Source organism: Silurus aristotelis (assembly GCF_946808225.1).
Source record: "Silurus aristotelis genome assembly, chromosome: 5".
Lineage (NCBI taxonomy): Eukaryota > Metazoa > Chordata > Actinopteri > Siluriformes > Siluridae > Silurus > Silurus aristotelis.
In genome coordinates this window covers 8,737,863-8,754,007 of record NC_139578.1, presented here as the reverse complement: position 1 = coordinate 8,754,007, position 16,145 = coordinate 8,737,863, and the positions used below count along the sequence as shown (strand labels likewise).

The following is a 16,145-nucleotide window of genomic DNA, read 5'->3' as shown; positions in this document are numbered from 1 at the left end:
CTGGCACCCTGTCGTACGCTTTCTTTAAATCCACAAACACACAATGCAACTCCTTCTGACCTTCTCTATACTTCATCAACATTCTCAAAGCAAATAATGCCTCTGTTGTGCTCTTCCTCAGCATGAAACCATACTGCTGCTCACAGATGGTCACCTCTTCTCTCAACCTGGCTTCCACTACTCTTTCCCATAACTTCATAGTGTGACTGATTAACTTTATTCCCCTGTAGTTACTGCAAGTCTGCACATCTACCTTGCAAGTTCTCCCACTTAGAAATCATGAAGGGGTCTGAAATTGTCATCTTAGGTGCATGTCCACCGTGAGAGACATAATCTAAAAAAAAAAATCCAGAAATCACAATGTATGATTTTTTTTACTATTTATTTGTATGATACAGCTGCAAATAAGTATTTGAACATTTGAGAAAGTCAATGTTAATATTTGGTACAGTAGCCTTTGTTTGCAATTACAGAGGTCAAACGTTTCCTGTAGTTTTTCCACCAGGTTTGCACACACTGCAGGAGGGATTTTGGCCCACTCCTCCACACAGATCTTCTCTAGATCAGTCAGGTTTCTGGCCTTTTGCTGAGAAACACGGAGTTTGAGCTCCCTTCAAAGATTCTCTATTTGGTTTAGGTCTGGAGACTGGCTAGGCCACGCCAGAACCTTGATATGCTTCTTACAGAGCCACTCCTTGGTTATCCTGGCTGTGTGCTTTGGGTCATTGTCATGTTGGAAGACCCAGGCTCGACCCATCTTCAATGCTCTATCTGAGGGAAGGAGGTTGTCCTCTCCTTAATACAGTGCAGTTGCCCTGTCCCATGTGCAGAAAAACACCCCCAAAGCATGATGCTACCACCACCATGCTTTACAGTAGGGATGGTGTTCTTGGGATGGTACTCATCATTCTTCTTCCTCCAAACACGTTTAGTGGAAATATGACCCAAAAGTTATATTTTGGTCTCATCTGACCACATGACTTTCTCCCATGACTCCTCTGGATCATCCAAATGGTCATTGGCAAACTTAAGACGTGCCTGGACATGTGCTGGTTTAAGCAGGGGAACCTTTCGTGCCATGCATGATTTCAAACCATGACGTCTTAGTGTATTTCCAACAGTAACCTTGGAAACGGTGGTCCCAGCTCTTTTCAGGTCATTGACCAGCTCCTCCTGTATAGTTCTGGGCTGATTTCTCACCTTCCTTAGGATCATTGAGACCCCACGAGGTGAGATCTTGCATGGAGCCCCAGTCCGAGGGAGATTGACAGTCATGTTTAGCTTCTTCCATTTTCTAATGATTACTCCAACAGTGGACCTTTTTTCACCAAGCTGCTTGGCAATTTCCCTGTAGCCCTTTCTAGCCTTGTGGAGGTGTACAATTTTGTCTCTAGTGTCTTTGGACAGCTCTTTGGTCTTGGCCATGTTAGTAGTTGGATTCTTACTGATTGTATAGGGTGGACAGGTGTCTTTATGCAGCTAACGACCTGAAACAGGTGCATCTAATTTAGGATAATAAATGTAGTGGAGGTGGACATTTTAAAGGCAGACTAACAGGTCTTTGAGGGTCAGAATTCTAGCTGATAGACAGGTGTTCAAATACTTATTTGCAGCTGTAATCATACAAATAAATAGTTAAAAAATCATATATTGTGATTTCTGGATTTTCTTTTTTAGATTATGTCTCTCACAGTGGACATGCACCTACGATTACAATTTCAGACCCCTCCATGATTTCTAAGTGGGAGAACTTGCAAAATAGCAGGGTGTTCAAATACTTATTTTCCTCACTGTATCTACCTTTCTCCTCTCCATCATATCAGCTATCTCTCTCCCTTAACCAGTCATAGTACCAATATTTAATGTACCAACCCTTACCTGCATGCAAACATGCAAACATATTCAATGGATTGTAAATTCATATCACAAATCACTCCTGACACTCTTCTTCACCCATCCCACCTTGTATTTACTGAGATGCTGCATCAACATCAACGAGATGCTGCGTCAACAGGCCATACTCCCTGCATCCCTGCGGCGCTTACCTTCTCTTTTTCCAGAAGCTATGGCTGTGGCCCCTGAGGAGGCACAGTTTTTAGCAGCTGGACTCTCTACTAAGGTAGTGGAGACCATCCTCCATTCCAGAGCTCCCTCCATGAGGAGGTTGTATGCCGCTAGATGGTGGTGCTCACATCACGTAGCACAACGTGGTGTGAGCACCACCAGTTAGACCAAGTTTCTGAAATGGAACGTCTCTACGTTACATATGTAACCCTAGTTCCCTGGGGGGAAGAGATGCTGCATCAACATCAACGAGATGCTGCGTCAACAGGCCATACTCCCTGCATCCCTGCGGCGCTTACCTTCTCTTTTTCCAGAAGCTAATGTCGCTCCATCACTCACCCATTTTGTAGCTTTCTGGTTTTCCCGACATTGCTGGCGGATGACGTCACGGCTTTTCTATTGGCCGGATTTCACACGTGATTCAGACCCTGGACAACGCGAGGCGTTCCCAAAGCGTTTTGATGCAGCGTCTCATTCCTTCAGGGAACTAGGGTTACATACGTAACCTAAAGACGTACATTGCTCTAATCTATGGTGGATTATTGTCACACCTGCCACCTGCATTACTTTAATATTTCCCTTTTTTGGGTAACAAAAGTGTTAATATAAGCCTCCAAAAAGGGTCTAAGGGTGGTAGTTGGTTAGGTGGGTGGATGAGTATATAAGAATTGGCACATCTAGCAAAAAAGTGCCTTTTTTTTCCATAATAATGAAACGCTTTTCATTCTCACAGTAATGTCTTCCTCTTTCTCACCAGCCTGACAGAACTGGTCCTGCAGTTGGGCAAGTTTGCAGTAATGCAATTAATAATTTTTCTTAAAAGCCTGGATTCCCTTTTTAGCAATTCCGGTCGCATATAGCGTTTAGTAGGATAATTAATTATTATTATCACTTTTACCCTTTTTTAGAATTTTAAACTTTCACAGTAACTAATTATTTATGTGCTATCGTCACATATGTGCATGAACATATACATCTACACATTAAAAAAACACACCTTACAACATCAAAATTGCTAAAGATTCTGAAACAATTTAATTGAATTCAGTTGAATACAATGTATTTTACTGCCTTGCCTGATACTGCCAATGCTAAATAATTTGTTTTAGGTCTATTATACTACATAATTCTGTATAATAAACCAAAAAAAATGCACACCAGTAATCAGTCAGAGCAAAGGTCATAGCCGTGTGTGCGTGTCTATGTGTACCTTAGCCTATTACGCGCTAGAGATTCAGGTACCTGTTTAAAATGTCACCCAAATCAGAAAGATATAAAGTGAACTGTAAACTCTATGTTTAAACAACAAAAGTGATAAAAATAAATAAATAAATAAAATAAGGATATCTGTGGCACTGAAGAGAATAGTGGAATTTGCAGAGTCACTTCCCCATTCAAAGTTTCCCTTCCTTCATTTATTGTAAGAGCAAACAGCTTGCTTGGTGCCAGCATTTTATTTTTTTTTTTTACCTTTTTTGTGAGGGGAAATGATGGTGATGATAATCCCGGTTGTAACACTTGTGTAATCATGTTCCACAGAACAAAGTTGAATGAATATATTACCCTCAACCTCAACTGTGTGTGTGTGTGTGTGTGTGTGTGTGTGTGTGTGTGTGTGTGTGTGTGTGTGTGTGTGTGTGTGTGTGTGTGTGTGTGTTTACAACTACAAAGACAAGGACAGTAATATTTCAGGTGAATGAGTGTGCAGTGAACTCTTGCAGCAAAGCATTATTAAGATTAGAGATTGTTTAGATAAAGAGTTTGGTCATAGAAGCATATGCGTATGCTCAGTGTCCTTCTCACTACTCTGTGCTCAGAATGTCAGCCTTGTTCTTTCCACTGCTTGGTAAGGCAAAATGGCTTTGTGTGCTTTGATGTATATTTTTGGTGTCTAGATTGTAGATGCAGTTTTGCAGAAGGTATTCTTAGCCAAAATTCACAATGCTTGAAATAAATTATCAAATAACATATATATGATGTAGATTTCTTGCTTATTTTGTAAATAACAGTTGGGTTACAGTCGCCACGGCTTGCTCATCAGGGACAAACTCACACCATTCACCTTAACTGTTGATTTGTGTAAAGCTGCTTTGAGACAATGTCTGTTGTGAAAAGCGCTATACAAATAAACTTGACTTGACCTGATTTGATAAAGGAGATAAAGATGTGATATAAATATTCATACACGTTAAACAGCAAAAAAATTAAATGGGTTAGTAATATGTAAATTAAGTTCAAACACATTATCAATGTTTTTAATCCCAACTCCATAATCTTGGTATAACTAGCAGGCTCATTGTTATATATGTCAAGTGAAAGTGTTTTATTCATATTTATAAATCTTCTAGATCTCTGGCAACTGAAAGTCATTTGTATCTGTAGGTGAAAGCAATTAATATCAGCAGTCTACTATAATGGATCTGGACTACAGGTCCAATCAATAGCCTATTACTTAACAATGATTGAACTGTAATGAATGGACATTTGGTGCCACCCGAATTTTTTTGGTTTCTCTCAAGGTTTTCTCCTCATGCCATTCATCCACTGAGGTTTTACATTGCCACTGGTTTGCTCATAAGGGACAATTATAAAGAACAACTGAAAAACCTGTTTGATCCTGAAATTTTATATACAGTTTATGTTTGCATGCCTGAATTCATGCAGTTTCGCAATGATTATTAAATGTATTTAACCTTTTATGGAGCATGGTTGTGGGGTGGGGGGTGTTAGTGACAATAGGAATTTCGCCGAGGGGCCCAAATGACAAGGAAGCTCTAGCACAGGCAGAACTGCCATTCTCAAAACGTGCCATCATATGACCGCGCAGAATTGAAAGTCATTAGACTCTTTAATACAAGATTTTCTGCTACCAGTGTTTGTTACAGGAGTTTTAAATAGATATTTGATTTCAGGCACCTTTTCAAAATGAGTGCTAATTAGTAATATTATTATTGTGAAAACATGGTTTAAGCCAAGTCAATTTGAAAGATAGGATTTTAAATATTAGTAACCATGCAATAATTCTCCAATCTACTTTGTTTAAACTGAAACATTGCGTACAGTGACTCTGTTTGCTTCTGTACACTTTGACAGGAGAGCTGCATTCAACATGTAGCCCACACCTAAAAAAAACCCTTTAAATTGCTTCGTACTATCTGTATGCACAGGGTTTGTACACAATTGGTAATTCAGAACATAAAAACAGGAAACTAGACAAGGTTCACACAAAAAAAAAGACAAAACAGTTAAAAAGATGAGAACTTCGACAATATAGATATCAGCAATGTTTTTCAATGAATGGATGTCCATAAACTTCATAAACATTATAAACTAATATAATGATAATAAACTGGGAGATGAGCCACAAGTGTGTGCAAGTGTCTGAGGTCATGCCAAAATGCAAGTGTGACTTCTGCTGGCAGGGAGTGGAAAAGTCCATAGTCCACTAAATCAGCTACATCAAGTTTAAAGGTTTTCCTAGACATCACAGTTAAATTAAGCACTAGGAGAAAAACATTACTGATAAGGATCTCTTCATTGCAATACAATGTTGTAGAAAAGTATGCAAGATTTTAAAATATTGTTTCTGAACAAATCAAATGTTATATGAATTAGCAATGGTCAGCTTCAACTTTATACCATATGGAGCAGATGGAATGAATAAAAAAAAAAAAAAAAAAAAATATATATATATATATATATATATATATATATATATATATATATATATATATATATATATATATATATATATATAGAGAGAGAGAGAGAGAGAGAGAGAGAGAGAGAGAGAGAGAGCGAGAGAGAGAGAGACGCATCCTAACCACTAGACCACCAAGGAAACATTTTATATATATATATAATGTTAATTATATATATATATAATGTTATATATAATTAACATTTTATATATATATAATGTTAATTTTATATATATATAATGTTATATATAATGTTTTATATATATATATATATATATATATATATATATATATATATATATATATATATATATATATATATATATATATATATTGTCATCGTCGGTGCATGTCCACTCTAAAAAAAAAAAAAAAATCCAGAAATCACCATGTATGATTTTTTTTACTATTTATTTGTATGATACAGCTGCAAATAAGTATTTGAACACCTGAGAAAGTCAATGTTGATATTTGGTACAGTAGACTTTGTTTGCAATTACAGAGGTCAAACGTTTCCTGTAGTTTTTCACCAGGTTTTTCACACACTGCAGGAGGGATTTTGGCCCACTCCTCCACACCGTAGCCCTTTCCAGCCTTGTGGAGGTGTACAATTTTGTCTCTAGTGTTTTTGGACAGCTCTTTGGTCTTGGCCATGTTAGTAGTTGGATTCTTACTGATTGTATGGGGTGGACAGGTGTCTTTATGCAGCTGACGACCTCAAACAGGTGCATCTAATTTAGGATAATAAATGTAGTGTAGGTGGACATTTTAAAGGCAGACTAACAGGTCTTTGAGGGTCAGAATTCTAGCTGATAGACAGGTGTTCAAATACTTATTTGGAGCTGTATCATACAAATAAATAGTTTAAAAATCATATATTGTGATTTCTGGATTTTTTTTTTTAGATTATGTCTCTCACAGTGGACATGCACCTACGATGACAATTTCAGACCCCCCCATGATTTCTAAGTGGGGTGTTCAAATACTTAATTTCCTTACTGTATATATATATATATATATATATATATATATATATATATATATATATATATATATATATATATATATATATATATATATGTGTGTGTGTGTGTGTGTGTGTGTGTGTGTGTGTGTGTGTGTGTGTGTGTGTGTGTGTTATATATATATTTTTTATAACAAATTAACATCTGATTTACTGTGAAAAATGATAGCATATGTGGATTCAAGTGCTATATAATAAGGTATAAAAATCAGGACACAGGGATCAAGGATGGGTTTAATTTACAGTGCCAACTTAAGTTGCAAATCTGAAATATTAAGTGAGCTTGGTCATATAAATGTGTGTATTTTCCATTTGTTGTCATAGCTCTAGCTATCTGCTTTGCTGGACAATCACAGGCTGTTTTGCAGAACCATAAGTCTTTTCAGAAAGTGCATGATTTCAGTGTCAGCTTTACTGGTGGCTCAGACCAAGAGTTCAATGGTATGACATATATTCCTTTCTATTAACTACATTACCCCTTCTTATGATATTTGATTCATATTATTCATCTTTTGCATTTATTTCTTGCTAATAATAATGAAATATATTGTTTAAATGCTTTATACCAAGTGTACCCCTGTATCTGCAGGTTCTTGTGATTTTGAGACAGATGCTTGTGGATGGAAAGATATCAGTAAGGATGAATTTCGATGGAGGCTTGAAAAAGCAAACGTCAGCAGCATCCCTGGTGTGGACCATACCACTGGAACACCATGGGGTACAGAGTAATTATGAACCATTACTTCATTCTTATATGGAAACTAAATAGTACTGAAGCTGAATATGCATAAATATGAAGCTTCATTTGTGCATATGTTTCTTGTATAGGTCAGGTCATGCATGCAAAGGGTGAGAAAATTGGGATTTTCTCAAAGGCAATTTTGGAGTTTTCCTTCCCTCAGCACACTGCACTTTGGTGCCAGATAAGGTAAATATAATAACCTCAACACTAAGTAAAACTATTTATTGACTGGTAATACTACAGTATTTCTCTTATGTTTTCTCTTATTTTTCTTATGTTGTAGCTTTTGGTATCATCTTCATGATCCATCTGGTACATACTCTCATTTTCAACTAAGCCTGAACACTAATGAGGTTTTGTGGGAGATTAAGCAGGGGCAGACTAATGGTTGGGTGAATACGACTGTAAGAGTTGGAAATCGTCCTAAAGGATCCAAGGTGTCAAACATTAATCGATTTTTGATCTATGTATTTCAGTGTATTGTTGATTCATGGTTTATAGCAGATTTTTTCCCTGAAGATAATTTGTTATCTTTGCTACATACATCAAGACATTGTCATTATCTTTTATTCTCTTTATTTGCATTTGTGTACAGATGGTGTTTTCTCTTGATCCAAATTATTTTGGAAAACAAAATATAATGATTGATGACATTGCATTGATAGCCTGTGCAGAAGGGGATATTCCTGCAGGCTCAGACCAGCTCAGCTGTGACTTTGAAAGAAACACATGTGGTTGGTACCTAGACCAGTCTAAAAATCTCATCTGGGAGCGGACCAAGGGTCAAAAACCATCATATGACAACCAGGGACCAGGACATGACCAAACAACTGGTTCGGGTAAAACATTTTTGCCCATCATTTTCCATATCCAATTCAGCTTTTTATGAGTTTAATGTACAGGTTATAAAATGCTTAACATTCTTTTAGGTTATTATATCTTTGTTGGAACAAAAACGAGCTCAAACCCATCACAAGCAGCAAGACTAATCAGTTATCCCCAGCAAGCTAAATGTGTCAGCTTTTGGTACCATATTTATGGTCCCAGCATTGGTGAGTAATGATTATATGACCTGAGTGATAAATTAGAGATGGTTATGCTAGCGAGAATGACTGGTACATTTAGCTTTTTTACCATATAGAATGGAAACATATGTATTAGTTTAATGGTGCTATTGAAAATGAGCTGTTGTTTTACTAATATACAGTCATAATATTTTCGTATTTTAATTAGCCCATTGGGATTAATTTCCACATTAGCGCTGTATACTGGTTGGCCCTGTAATGAAATTCATTTCACTACTTTTCCTATCTGTGTACTGTACATGGATAAAATTTCTATAAAATCATTGAGATTAAAAGGTTTCCTCTGGGGTTCACAGGGTCCCTCAGATTTATTACTAAGAATGCTAACGGTACAGAGACAGTTATGTGGACAAGGACTGGTACACAGGGTAACAAATGGCGCTTTGCAGACTTCAGCTTTGCGGCCAATGACAGTCCAGTACAGGTAAAGTATTTGAGTTTCACTATATATAATCACAGTTGGACAAGACAGTGAATTGAAGTTTGACATTTTCTGTGTGTGTGTGTGTGTGTGTGTGTGTGTGTTTGTGTGTGTGTGTGTGTGTGTGTGTGTCTGTCTGTCTGTCTGTCTGTCTGTCTGTCTGTCTGTCTGTCTGTTTATGTGTGTAGTTCATCTTTGAGGCTATCTTGGGAGGCACTGATGGTAGTATAGCTTTGGATGAAGTGCAGGTCTCTAGCAGTGTAAATGGAACATGTCCACCTGAGAGAGAATGTACGTTCCAGAGCTCTCTTTGTGGCTTAGAACATGACCTTACAGCTGACTACCCCTGGGTCAGAACCACAGGAATGCAGGCTGTTAGTTCTACAAGTCCAAGCACGGACCACACTCTTGGCACTGACCAAGGTAAGAAAAAATGTGCCTAATCCATATTTTAACAGCAAGAATGCATTTTACTGTTGCTTTATTTTGTCAACTATATTAACTATATTATATTATACAGTAACTTTAGGCAGTAAAGAAGTCTGACTGCATTGTAACAGGCAGAAGCCGATTGTAATTAATGGACAAAGCGAGTATAAATAGACAAAAAAGAGAAAAATGTGTATCTGCAAGAGTGAAAAGGAAAGTTTATAGGACGTAGCCTGCTATGTTGCATGGTTTAAAGACCGTTTCATTTACAATAGGACAGGAGGCAGAGCTGGACAAGGCAGAGATGCTTTGAAATTGAAAATTAAAAATGCTGATATTTTCATTGCAAATGACGACGATGGACAGGATTAGAAATGATCTTATTAGAGGACCCGCACAGGAGGGATGTTTTGGAGACAGGGTGAGAAAGGTCATAATTAAAAATAAATGCATAGTACAATCCACATTTTGAAATAGTCTTCCAAAAGATGCTTTTAATAGAATTATTCTAAAGTAAACAAATACAGATCGAGCAAATTATTTTAAAGCAAGCAAATACATTTCGCTTAATATAAGGCTTTCATTATCATTTTAGTTTAGTTTAGTTCTGGTATTTCAAATAGTGTGCATATAAGATGCATTAGCACATTTTATCTCAAGTAATCAAGAGAAGAGTAACAGTCTCTTCTCTTCTGGGAAGGCTTTCACCTAGATTTATTCAAAGGGCTGCAGGGATTTGTGCCCAATGAGGCATTAGAGCATTAATCAAGTCTGGTATTGATGTGGGGAGGTCTGGCACCAGTCAGCATTCTAATTCATGTAGGGTTGAGGTCAGGACATTTGTGGAATTTTAGGCCAACCTTATAAAGCCTTGTATTTCTGGAGCTTGCAATGCTTTCTGTTTTGGGCAGTAAGTTGCATTAAGCAGAAACCTTAACATAAAAGCAATTAGAGCATACTTGGATGCTTCTAAATTTCTTGCAACAGTGTGGACCACATATTGGGTGTTGTGGTTTGGTATCAACATACTTTGGACATATTACCAGTTTAGTTAAAGCCTAATGCATTTATTAAGGTATTCAGTTTGTATGTCCCTAAATGTAATGTTTTTGGAACTTGGAACTGCATAACTTAACAAATTTTTTTTATTTATATTCAAGGTTACTACTTGAGTGCGCAGCTGTGGGATAGGCCCACAGGTAGCCGAAGCCGCATGGTGACACAATTTTACGATCCAAGTCTTGAGAGTGAGGAATGCTGGATGTTCTGGTATTATATGCATGGAAGAGATGTGGGCACGCTCAATGTGTACCTGCATGAGTCAAATAACTCCCAAGTCATTTGGAGCCGCAGTGGAGATCAGGGGGAAAGGTGGAGACCTGGACGAGCCACTGTAATCAGCCCTCTCAGCCCTTACCAGGTACCTGTACACACAATATTATTTGGTTAAACATTCATTTTGTTTTCATTATGATTACATTATGATTTGTTCAAATGGGGCATTACTAACAGACTGCTGTTCTCACATGTTGGCATGAAGGACTGTATATTGGTGTGGATTATCAATCAACTCAATGAACTTGAGTTGTAATCAGTAATTACTGAGTGGTAAGGACCAGCTGGCTGTCATATATTTTAATGATCAGTCATAAACAATGGGAATATGTACTGTATAACTGAATATAACCTACTTATCAGCTACTTATTTATGCTGAGTATGCATCAGAATCAATATAAAAACATAATTGTTATTTGAAAAAATGTGATTAATTTATATAGTAGATCAAGTAGTTCAACGGATGCATTAAGCTGAAAAGAAATACTGTCCTGTTAAAAATGTATTTACTGAAAAGCAACACAAAAAAAACATTTGCATTGTCTATCTAAAGACAAAATTATATACACACATTGTGAGTAGAATAACAAGCATATGTTGTGTTTATCAGATCGGATTTGAAGCAGTGGCTGGGGAAGGTCAGTTAATGGACATTGCCATAGATGATCTGAGTGTATTAAATGGGCCCTGTTCACCTCATGGTATGAACTCATACTAAAGCCCTATAGTATTTTAAAAAACATCCACCAATACTTTATCAAATTGTACTAATTTATTATTTTTCATTTTAAATGATGTTTCAATACTAATGCATTACATATATTTTTCATAGTAAATCATACTAGGATAATAGGAAAATTACTAGAATATTTATATTGGTATATATGTGTGTTTTCCCTCAGGACTGTGTGATTTCGAGATGGACCTGTGTTATTGGGAAAATAGTGCTCTAAGCAGCCACAGTGTAGCCTGGATCTGGACATCTGGAGTCAGTGCCTCTATGTTTGCACCTGAAGTGGACCACACCACTAACTCAAATCTGGGTAAAAGGCTCTGAATAGATTCTTATAAACAGCAACTATATCCAAGACATACACCAGAGATAACACATTAAAGAAGGTTTTAAAGGTTTATTGCCAGCTCATGCAGTGTTATCAGTCTGTCTAACAAAACCGGATCTTTGATAGTTTAACCTGTTTTTTTTTTAGGACATTACATGGCCTTTGATACCAAGCCTAATAACAATGAGCAAATAGCTTATCTTCAGAGTGAGCTGATGCAGCCAGTGGACCATGCATGCCTAGAGGTTTGGTACTGGATGTATATGTGGACTTCTATAGGTAAGCTTTGTGTATATTTAAAAAAAAAACTGTGTTGTTATATACAGTATGGCACAGTATAGTTTATAACATGACTGCTAACCACTGATTGATTGGCAAGGGTGAGTTAAATCAAAATATGTGTAAAGTATGTGTAAAAACTTAATTACAGTTTTAAATCCTCCTCATACATTGTAAACATGAAATGGAATAATCATTGTGTTATCCTGGTACCTGGGTTGCATGAATAGTAGTTCAAAAAGATGCCTTTATGAAGGAAGCACGTTGTAACCCTCCCTGTTTGGTAGCTGCCATCTAATTAGGAAGAGTTACGTGATGGGTAAATTCAGATAAAAATAAAAAAATGATTACTTTGAATTTTAGAAGAGAATTAGATACTGCGAAATGTTTAATTCATGCCATCAGCTACTGTTAAGGACAACAAAATTCTTTAGCATGGAAAATGATAAATAACAAAGATTTATGCATTTTTTTTATGCACATTTAGGGCCAAAATGGTATGCATCAAATGGATAACAACAAATAAAATGTAATTAAATACCAATGAAAAAGAAAAAAGAACTATGCAGGTGTCTGGCATCCCTTCTAATTAAATGTCAGTATGTACAATCACAGCAAATACATGCTGAAAAACATTGCATAAAAACATAACATAACTTTCGGAAATGGTTTGAACATTCAAATGCTTGAGTAGTGCTACAATATGCAGCAATCATTACAACAATATGGTTGTACCTCACAGAACAGGGATCTCCTGACTGCTCCCGATGGTAATCCTACATAGCTACACAACCTCAGCTATTTTTGTTCACACTATCATCACTTTGGTTCCCTTTCAGTAACCTGACGCTGCCCCAACAACGCTTTGGGAACGCTTCCACTTTGTCCACGCTCTGAATCACGTGTTATCCATCCAATAGAACGCGTGGCATCACTGGCAGGGTAACGTCATGACCAGGAAGCTATATAAGCACCTGGAGTGAACCCAGCGCTAGCTTCTGTTTGTTCATGAAGCGCTCTGTGTGTGTTTATCCCCTTAAAAGTTTTTGGTAAGTAGAAAAATTTAAGAAAATAAAGAATAAGCAAGCGATCATTGTGACTGTGCACAAAAGACGCAAAAGGAGTGGAGCACGTTAGATCGGTTTCCCAGGTAGCCTGCTGTGCACATTCTGCGCATATTCTTCGTACATTCCATGCATAATCTGCACATGCTGTGCCGTTAATCCTGCCATGATCATTGCTTCAGGGCATGGCCAGTTTCAGCAAGCACCCTCCTCGGTTTCTGCCCTGTATCATAGCAGACCCGGAGGACTTGCTGCCTCCTTCGAGGCTCCTAGAGCTTCACCAGGGCGTTGCTTTGGCTCTAGGTGTATCAGAGGTCAGTTTATAGAGACTAATACCCTTTAGAGACTACCTGGCAGCCTGGGAGGCTCTGCCAAACGTGTCTCAATGGGTCCTGTGTACTGTACACAGAGGGTACGTCTTACTTTGGTGGGACCCGAGCAGGCTCTGGTCATGGAACAAGAGGTAAACACGAGGCTGTAGCAAATTCAGCTCGCAAAAAGGGAAATGTCTATAACAGGTTATAATTCATCATAAATATTTAGATTATATCTTAAAATGAATGGTAATAGAATTTATGTTACAATTATTTGGTCTGTTTGTCCACCGAACAGACAGTATAATCTTTTATCAATTCTACGGAAAGTTATTTCCCCGGCCAAGAGAGACAACTCCCTACTTTATAACGCACAAGTAATTTAGCATGTAGCAAGATCAAAAGTATTCAGTGGCATAGAAAATGTGAGCGGCATTTAGAGACAATCACTTGTGAACATAAGGCATTTAATGAATGGGACTACATAACACAGAACAAAACACAAACATACATATAGAAAAAAAATTAATTTGGAAAATGGAGAGAAAAAAAGAGAAGAAAGAGAAGAAAAAAAGAGAAAGGAATGGCAAGTTTAACCTCAAATTTACCGCAACCTAATGAGAAACATCAAGGAATCAAAATTCACCTTAATTAAGGGGCTCAAGCTTAAACACGCATCTAGTTAGTTGATAAACGGTTACTTGCATTGGCTTTGTTGCTGAACAAAAGTCCGGATGTGGTAGTCAAAAGAGATTTTTGATGAGTCTGTTAGGAGGGAGTTAGATGTTTCGCCAGGTTCTCCTGAAGATCAGAGTAGAAGACGAAGTTTTTGAAGGTAAACTTAAGATCTGTTTTAAAGGAGGGTTTGAGTGACAATTGGTGGAGGTTCAGGACATTTAATGGTCTAGATTTGGAACACTTTATTATTGTCTAAATAAAGAAAATGTGTGTGTGTGCTTTGTGTGTGGGGTTCTCATATCACACTAACACTCAGACAGAGTGGAGCCAGAAGGGGTGAAATGCCTCCCCATTGGAAGGTCTTTGAAGCTAGGTGGACAGACCAGAAACTGTCCTGTTTTGAGTCTTTTGGTGTGGGGGTATGACACTTTGGCATGAAACCCCCAATATAAGTGTAGGCTATGAGGCCCAGTCTGTGATTGATATGCAAATTTTAAAGGTTAAAAGGGGTGTCCGGGACATGTGATCCAGCTAATTAACAAATGATTTTACCCAGATTGTACAAGGCCAGTTCCAGAGACTGCTGAGGTTAATGGCATCAGTGCCCAATGTGGCTCCACTTGGACTCCTGCACATGAGACCCCTTCAGTGGTCCATACAATCAAAGTCACACAGCGAGCTCTACGTGCTTTAGATGTCTTTAGAGATCCCAAGTGCCTGTCTCAGGGCCCCATGTTGGGAGTTATTTGCGAATGTTAAAGACGCATGCCACCCTCAGGGATTGGGGAGCGGTCATGAATGGCTGCTTTGCCCAAGGTCTTTGGGTAGGGCCCTATCTGCTGTGGCACATCGTCTGCCTAGAGATGCTACAGTGCTTCTAGTTTTGTAGCATTTCCTACCGGACCTCAGAGATCAGCATGTGTTGGTCCTTTCGGACAACACATCGGTGGTCTCTTATATCAACCACCAGGAGGGTCTACCCTCATGCCTCTTGTATAAGCTGACATGTCAGATTCTTCTGTGGGCTATGGGCATGGCTGATGCTACACCTGTACGCCTTCCCCCCTGCTGCGCTGCATCCGGGAGTTCTGGAGAGAGTTTGCCCAAACAGAGTCCATCTCCTCCTGGTGGCCAAACGGTGGCCGAGCAGACCATAGTTCGTGGACCTGGTAGCCCTTTTCGAAGACCCTCCCTGGGAGATTCCTTTCAGGAGGGATCTCTTTTTCTCTCTCTTCTTCATGCCACCCGCTGAGGCCTCTGGTGCGACATAGAGTGCCCGTGTAAGATGTGTTGGCTAAGGCATCCTGGAGGTTCCTCACAATCAAGACTGTATTCCTCACGACCATTTCCTCTCTTAAGCGAGTCGGGCATCTTCAGGCCCTCTCTGTGGCCACCTCATTTCTTGAGTTTACTCCAGGGATGGCCAGGTCCTTTTTGTAACCTTAAACAGGGTATGTCCTTAAGGAGTCCTCGGTCATCCCAAAACCTGTTTAGGCTCCAGGCATTCTATCCTCCTCCTTTTCAGGCCAAATCAGGAAAGGCTAAAGTGGTGCGAGCACTGGACATATACATCCACAGAATGAGTCTGTGAAGCAAGTCAGATCAACTTTTCATCTGCTATTGCCCTTCAGGAGAGGCCTCTCTGCAAACAAGCAGATGCTTATAAGATGCTTATACGAGTCCTCTGGTCACCCTGCTCCTTTTGGGGTCAAAGCACACTCAACCCAGAGTGTGGCGGCCTCTAAGGCTTGGTCCTCTGGAGTTTTCCTCCATGACATTTCCAACGCTGTGGGCTGGTCTACCCCGCTGACCTTGTCAGGTTTTATAACCTTGACCTCAGTGACACTCCTCGCCCCTCTGTCCTTTAACCTAGCTGTGCTCTTACACACTAGGCAGGGACTGGTCAGACTGGCAATATTAGATTCTCGTTCCCAAAGCATTGTTGAG

At 38.6% G+C, this 16,145-nt stretch overlaps 1 protein-coding gene across 1 annotated transcript in view; it reads left to right on the top strand.

Moving 5' to 3' along the window:
- Window positions 1-3,716: 3,716 nt before the first annotated feature.
- The window catches only part of LOC310726257 (MAM and LDL-receptor class A domain-containing protein 1), a 42,513-nt gene continuing 30,084 nt past the window's right edge, over window positions 3,717-16,145 (top strand). Inside the window, exons 1-13 of the mRNA XM_083541607.1 lie at window positions 3,717-3,756; window positions 7,114-7,230; window positions 7,379-7,507; window positions 7,618-7,717; window positions 7,815-7,968; window positions 8,127-8,370; window positions 8,461-8,583; window positions 8,913-9,040; window positions 9,226-9,460; window positions 10,627-10,886; window positions 11,413-11,503; window positions 11,705-11,845; window positions 12,011-12,142. Coding sequence (XP_083397733.1) covers window positions 7,626-7,717; window positions 7,815-7,968; window positions 8,127-8,370; window positions 8,461-8,583; window positions 8,913-9,040; window positions 9,226-9,460; window positions 10,627-10,886; window positions 11,413-11,503; window positions 11,705-11,845; window positions 12,011-12,142 — 1,600 coding nt within the window. The 5' untranslated portion in view covers window positions 3,717-3,756; window positions 7,114-7,230; window positions 7,379-7,507; window positions 7,618-7,625. The remainder of the gene's footprint in view (window positions 3,757-7,113; window positions 7,231-7,378; window positions 7,508-7,617; window positions 7,718-7,814; window positions 7,969-8,126; window positions 8,371-8,460; window positions 8,584-8,912; window positions 9,041-9,225; window positions 9,461-10,626; window positions 10,887-11,412; window positions 11,504-11,704; window positions 11,846-12,010; window positions 12,143-16,145) is intronic.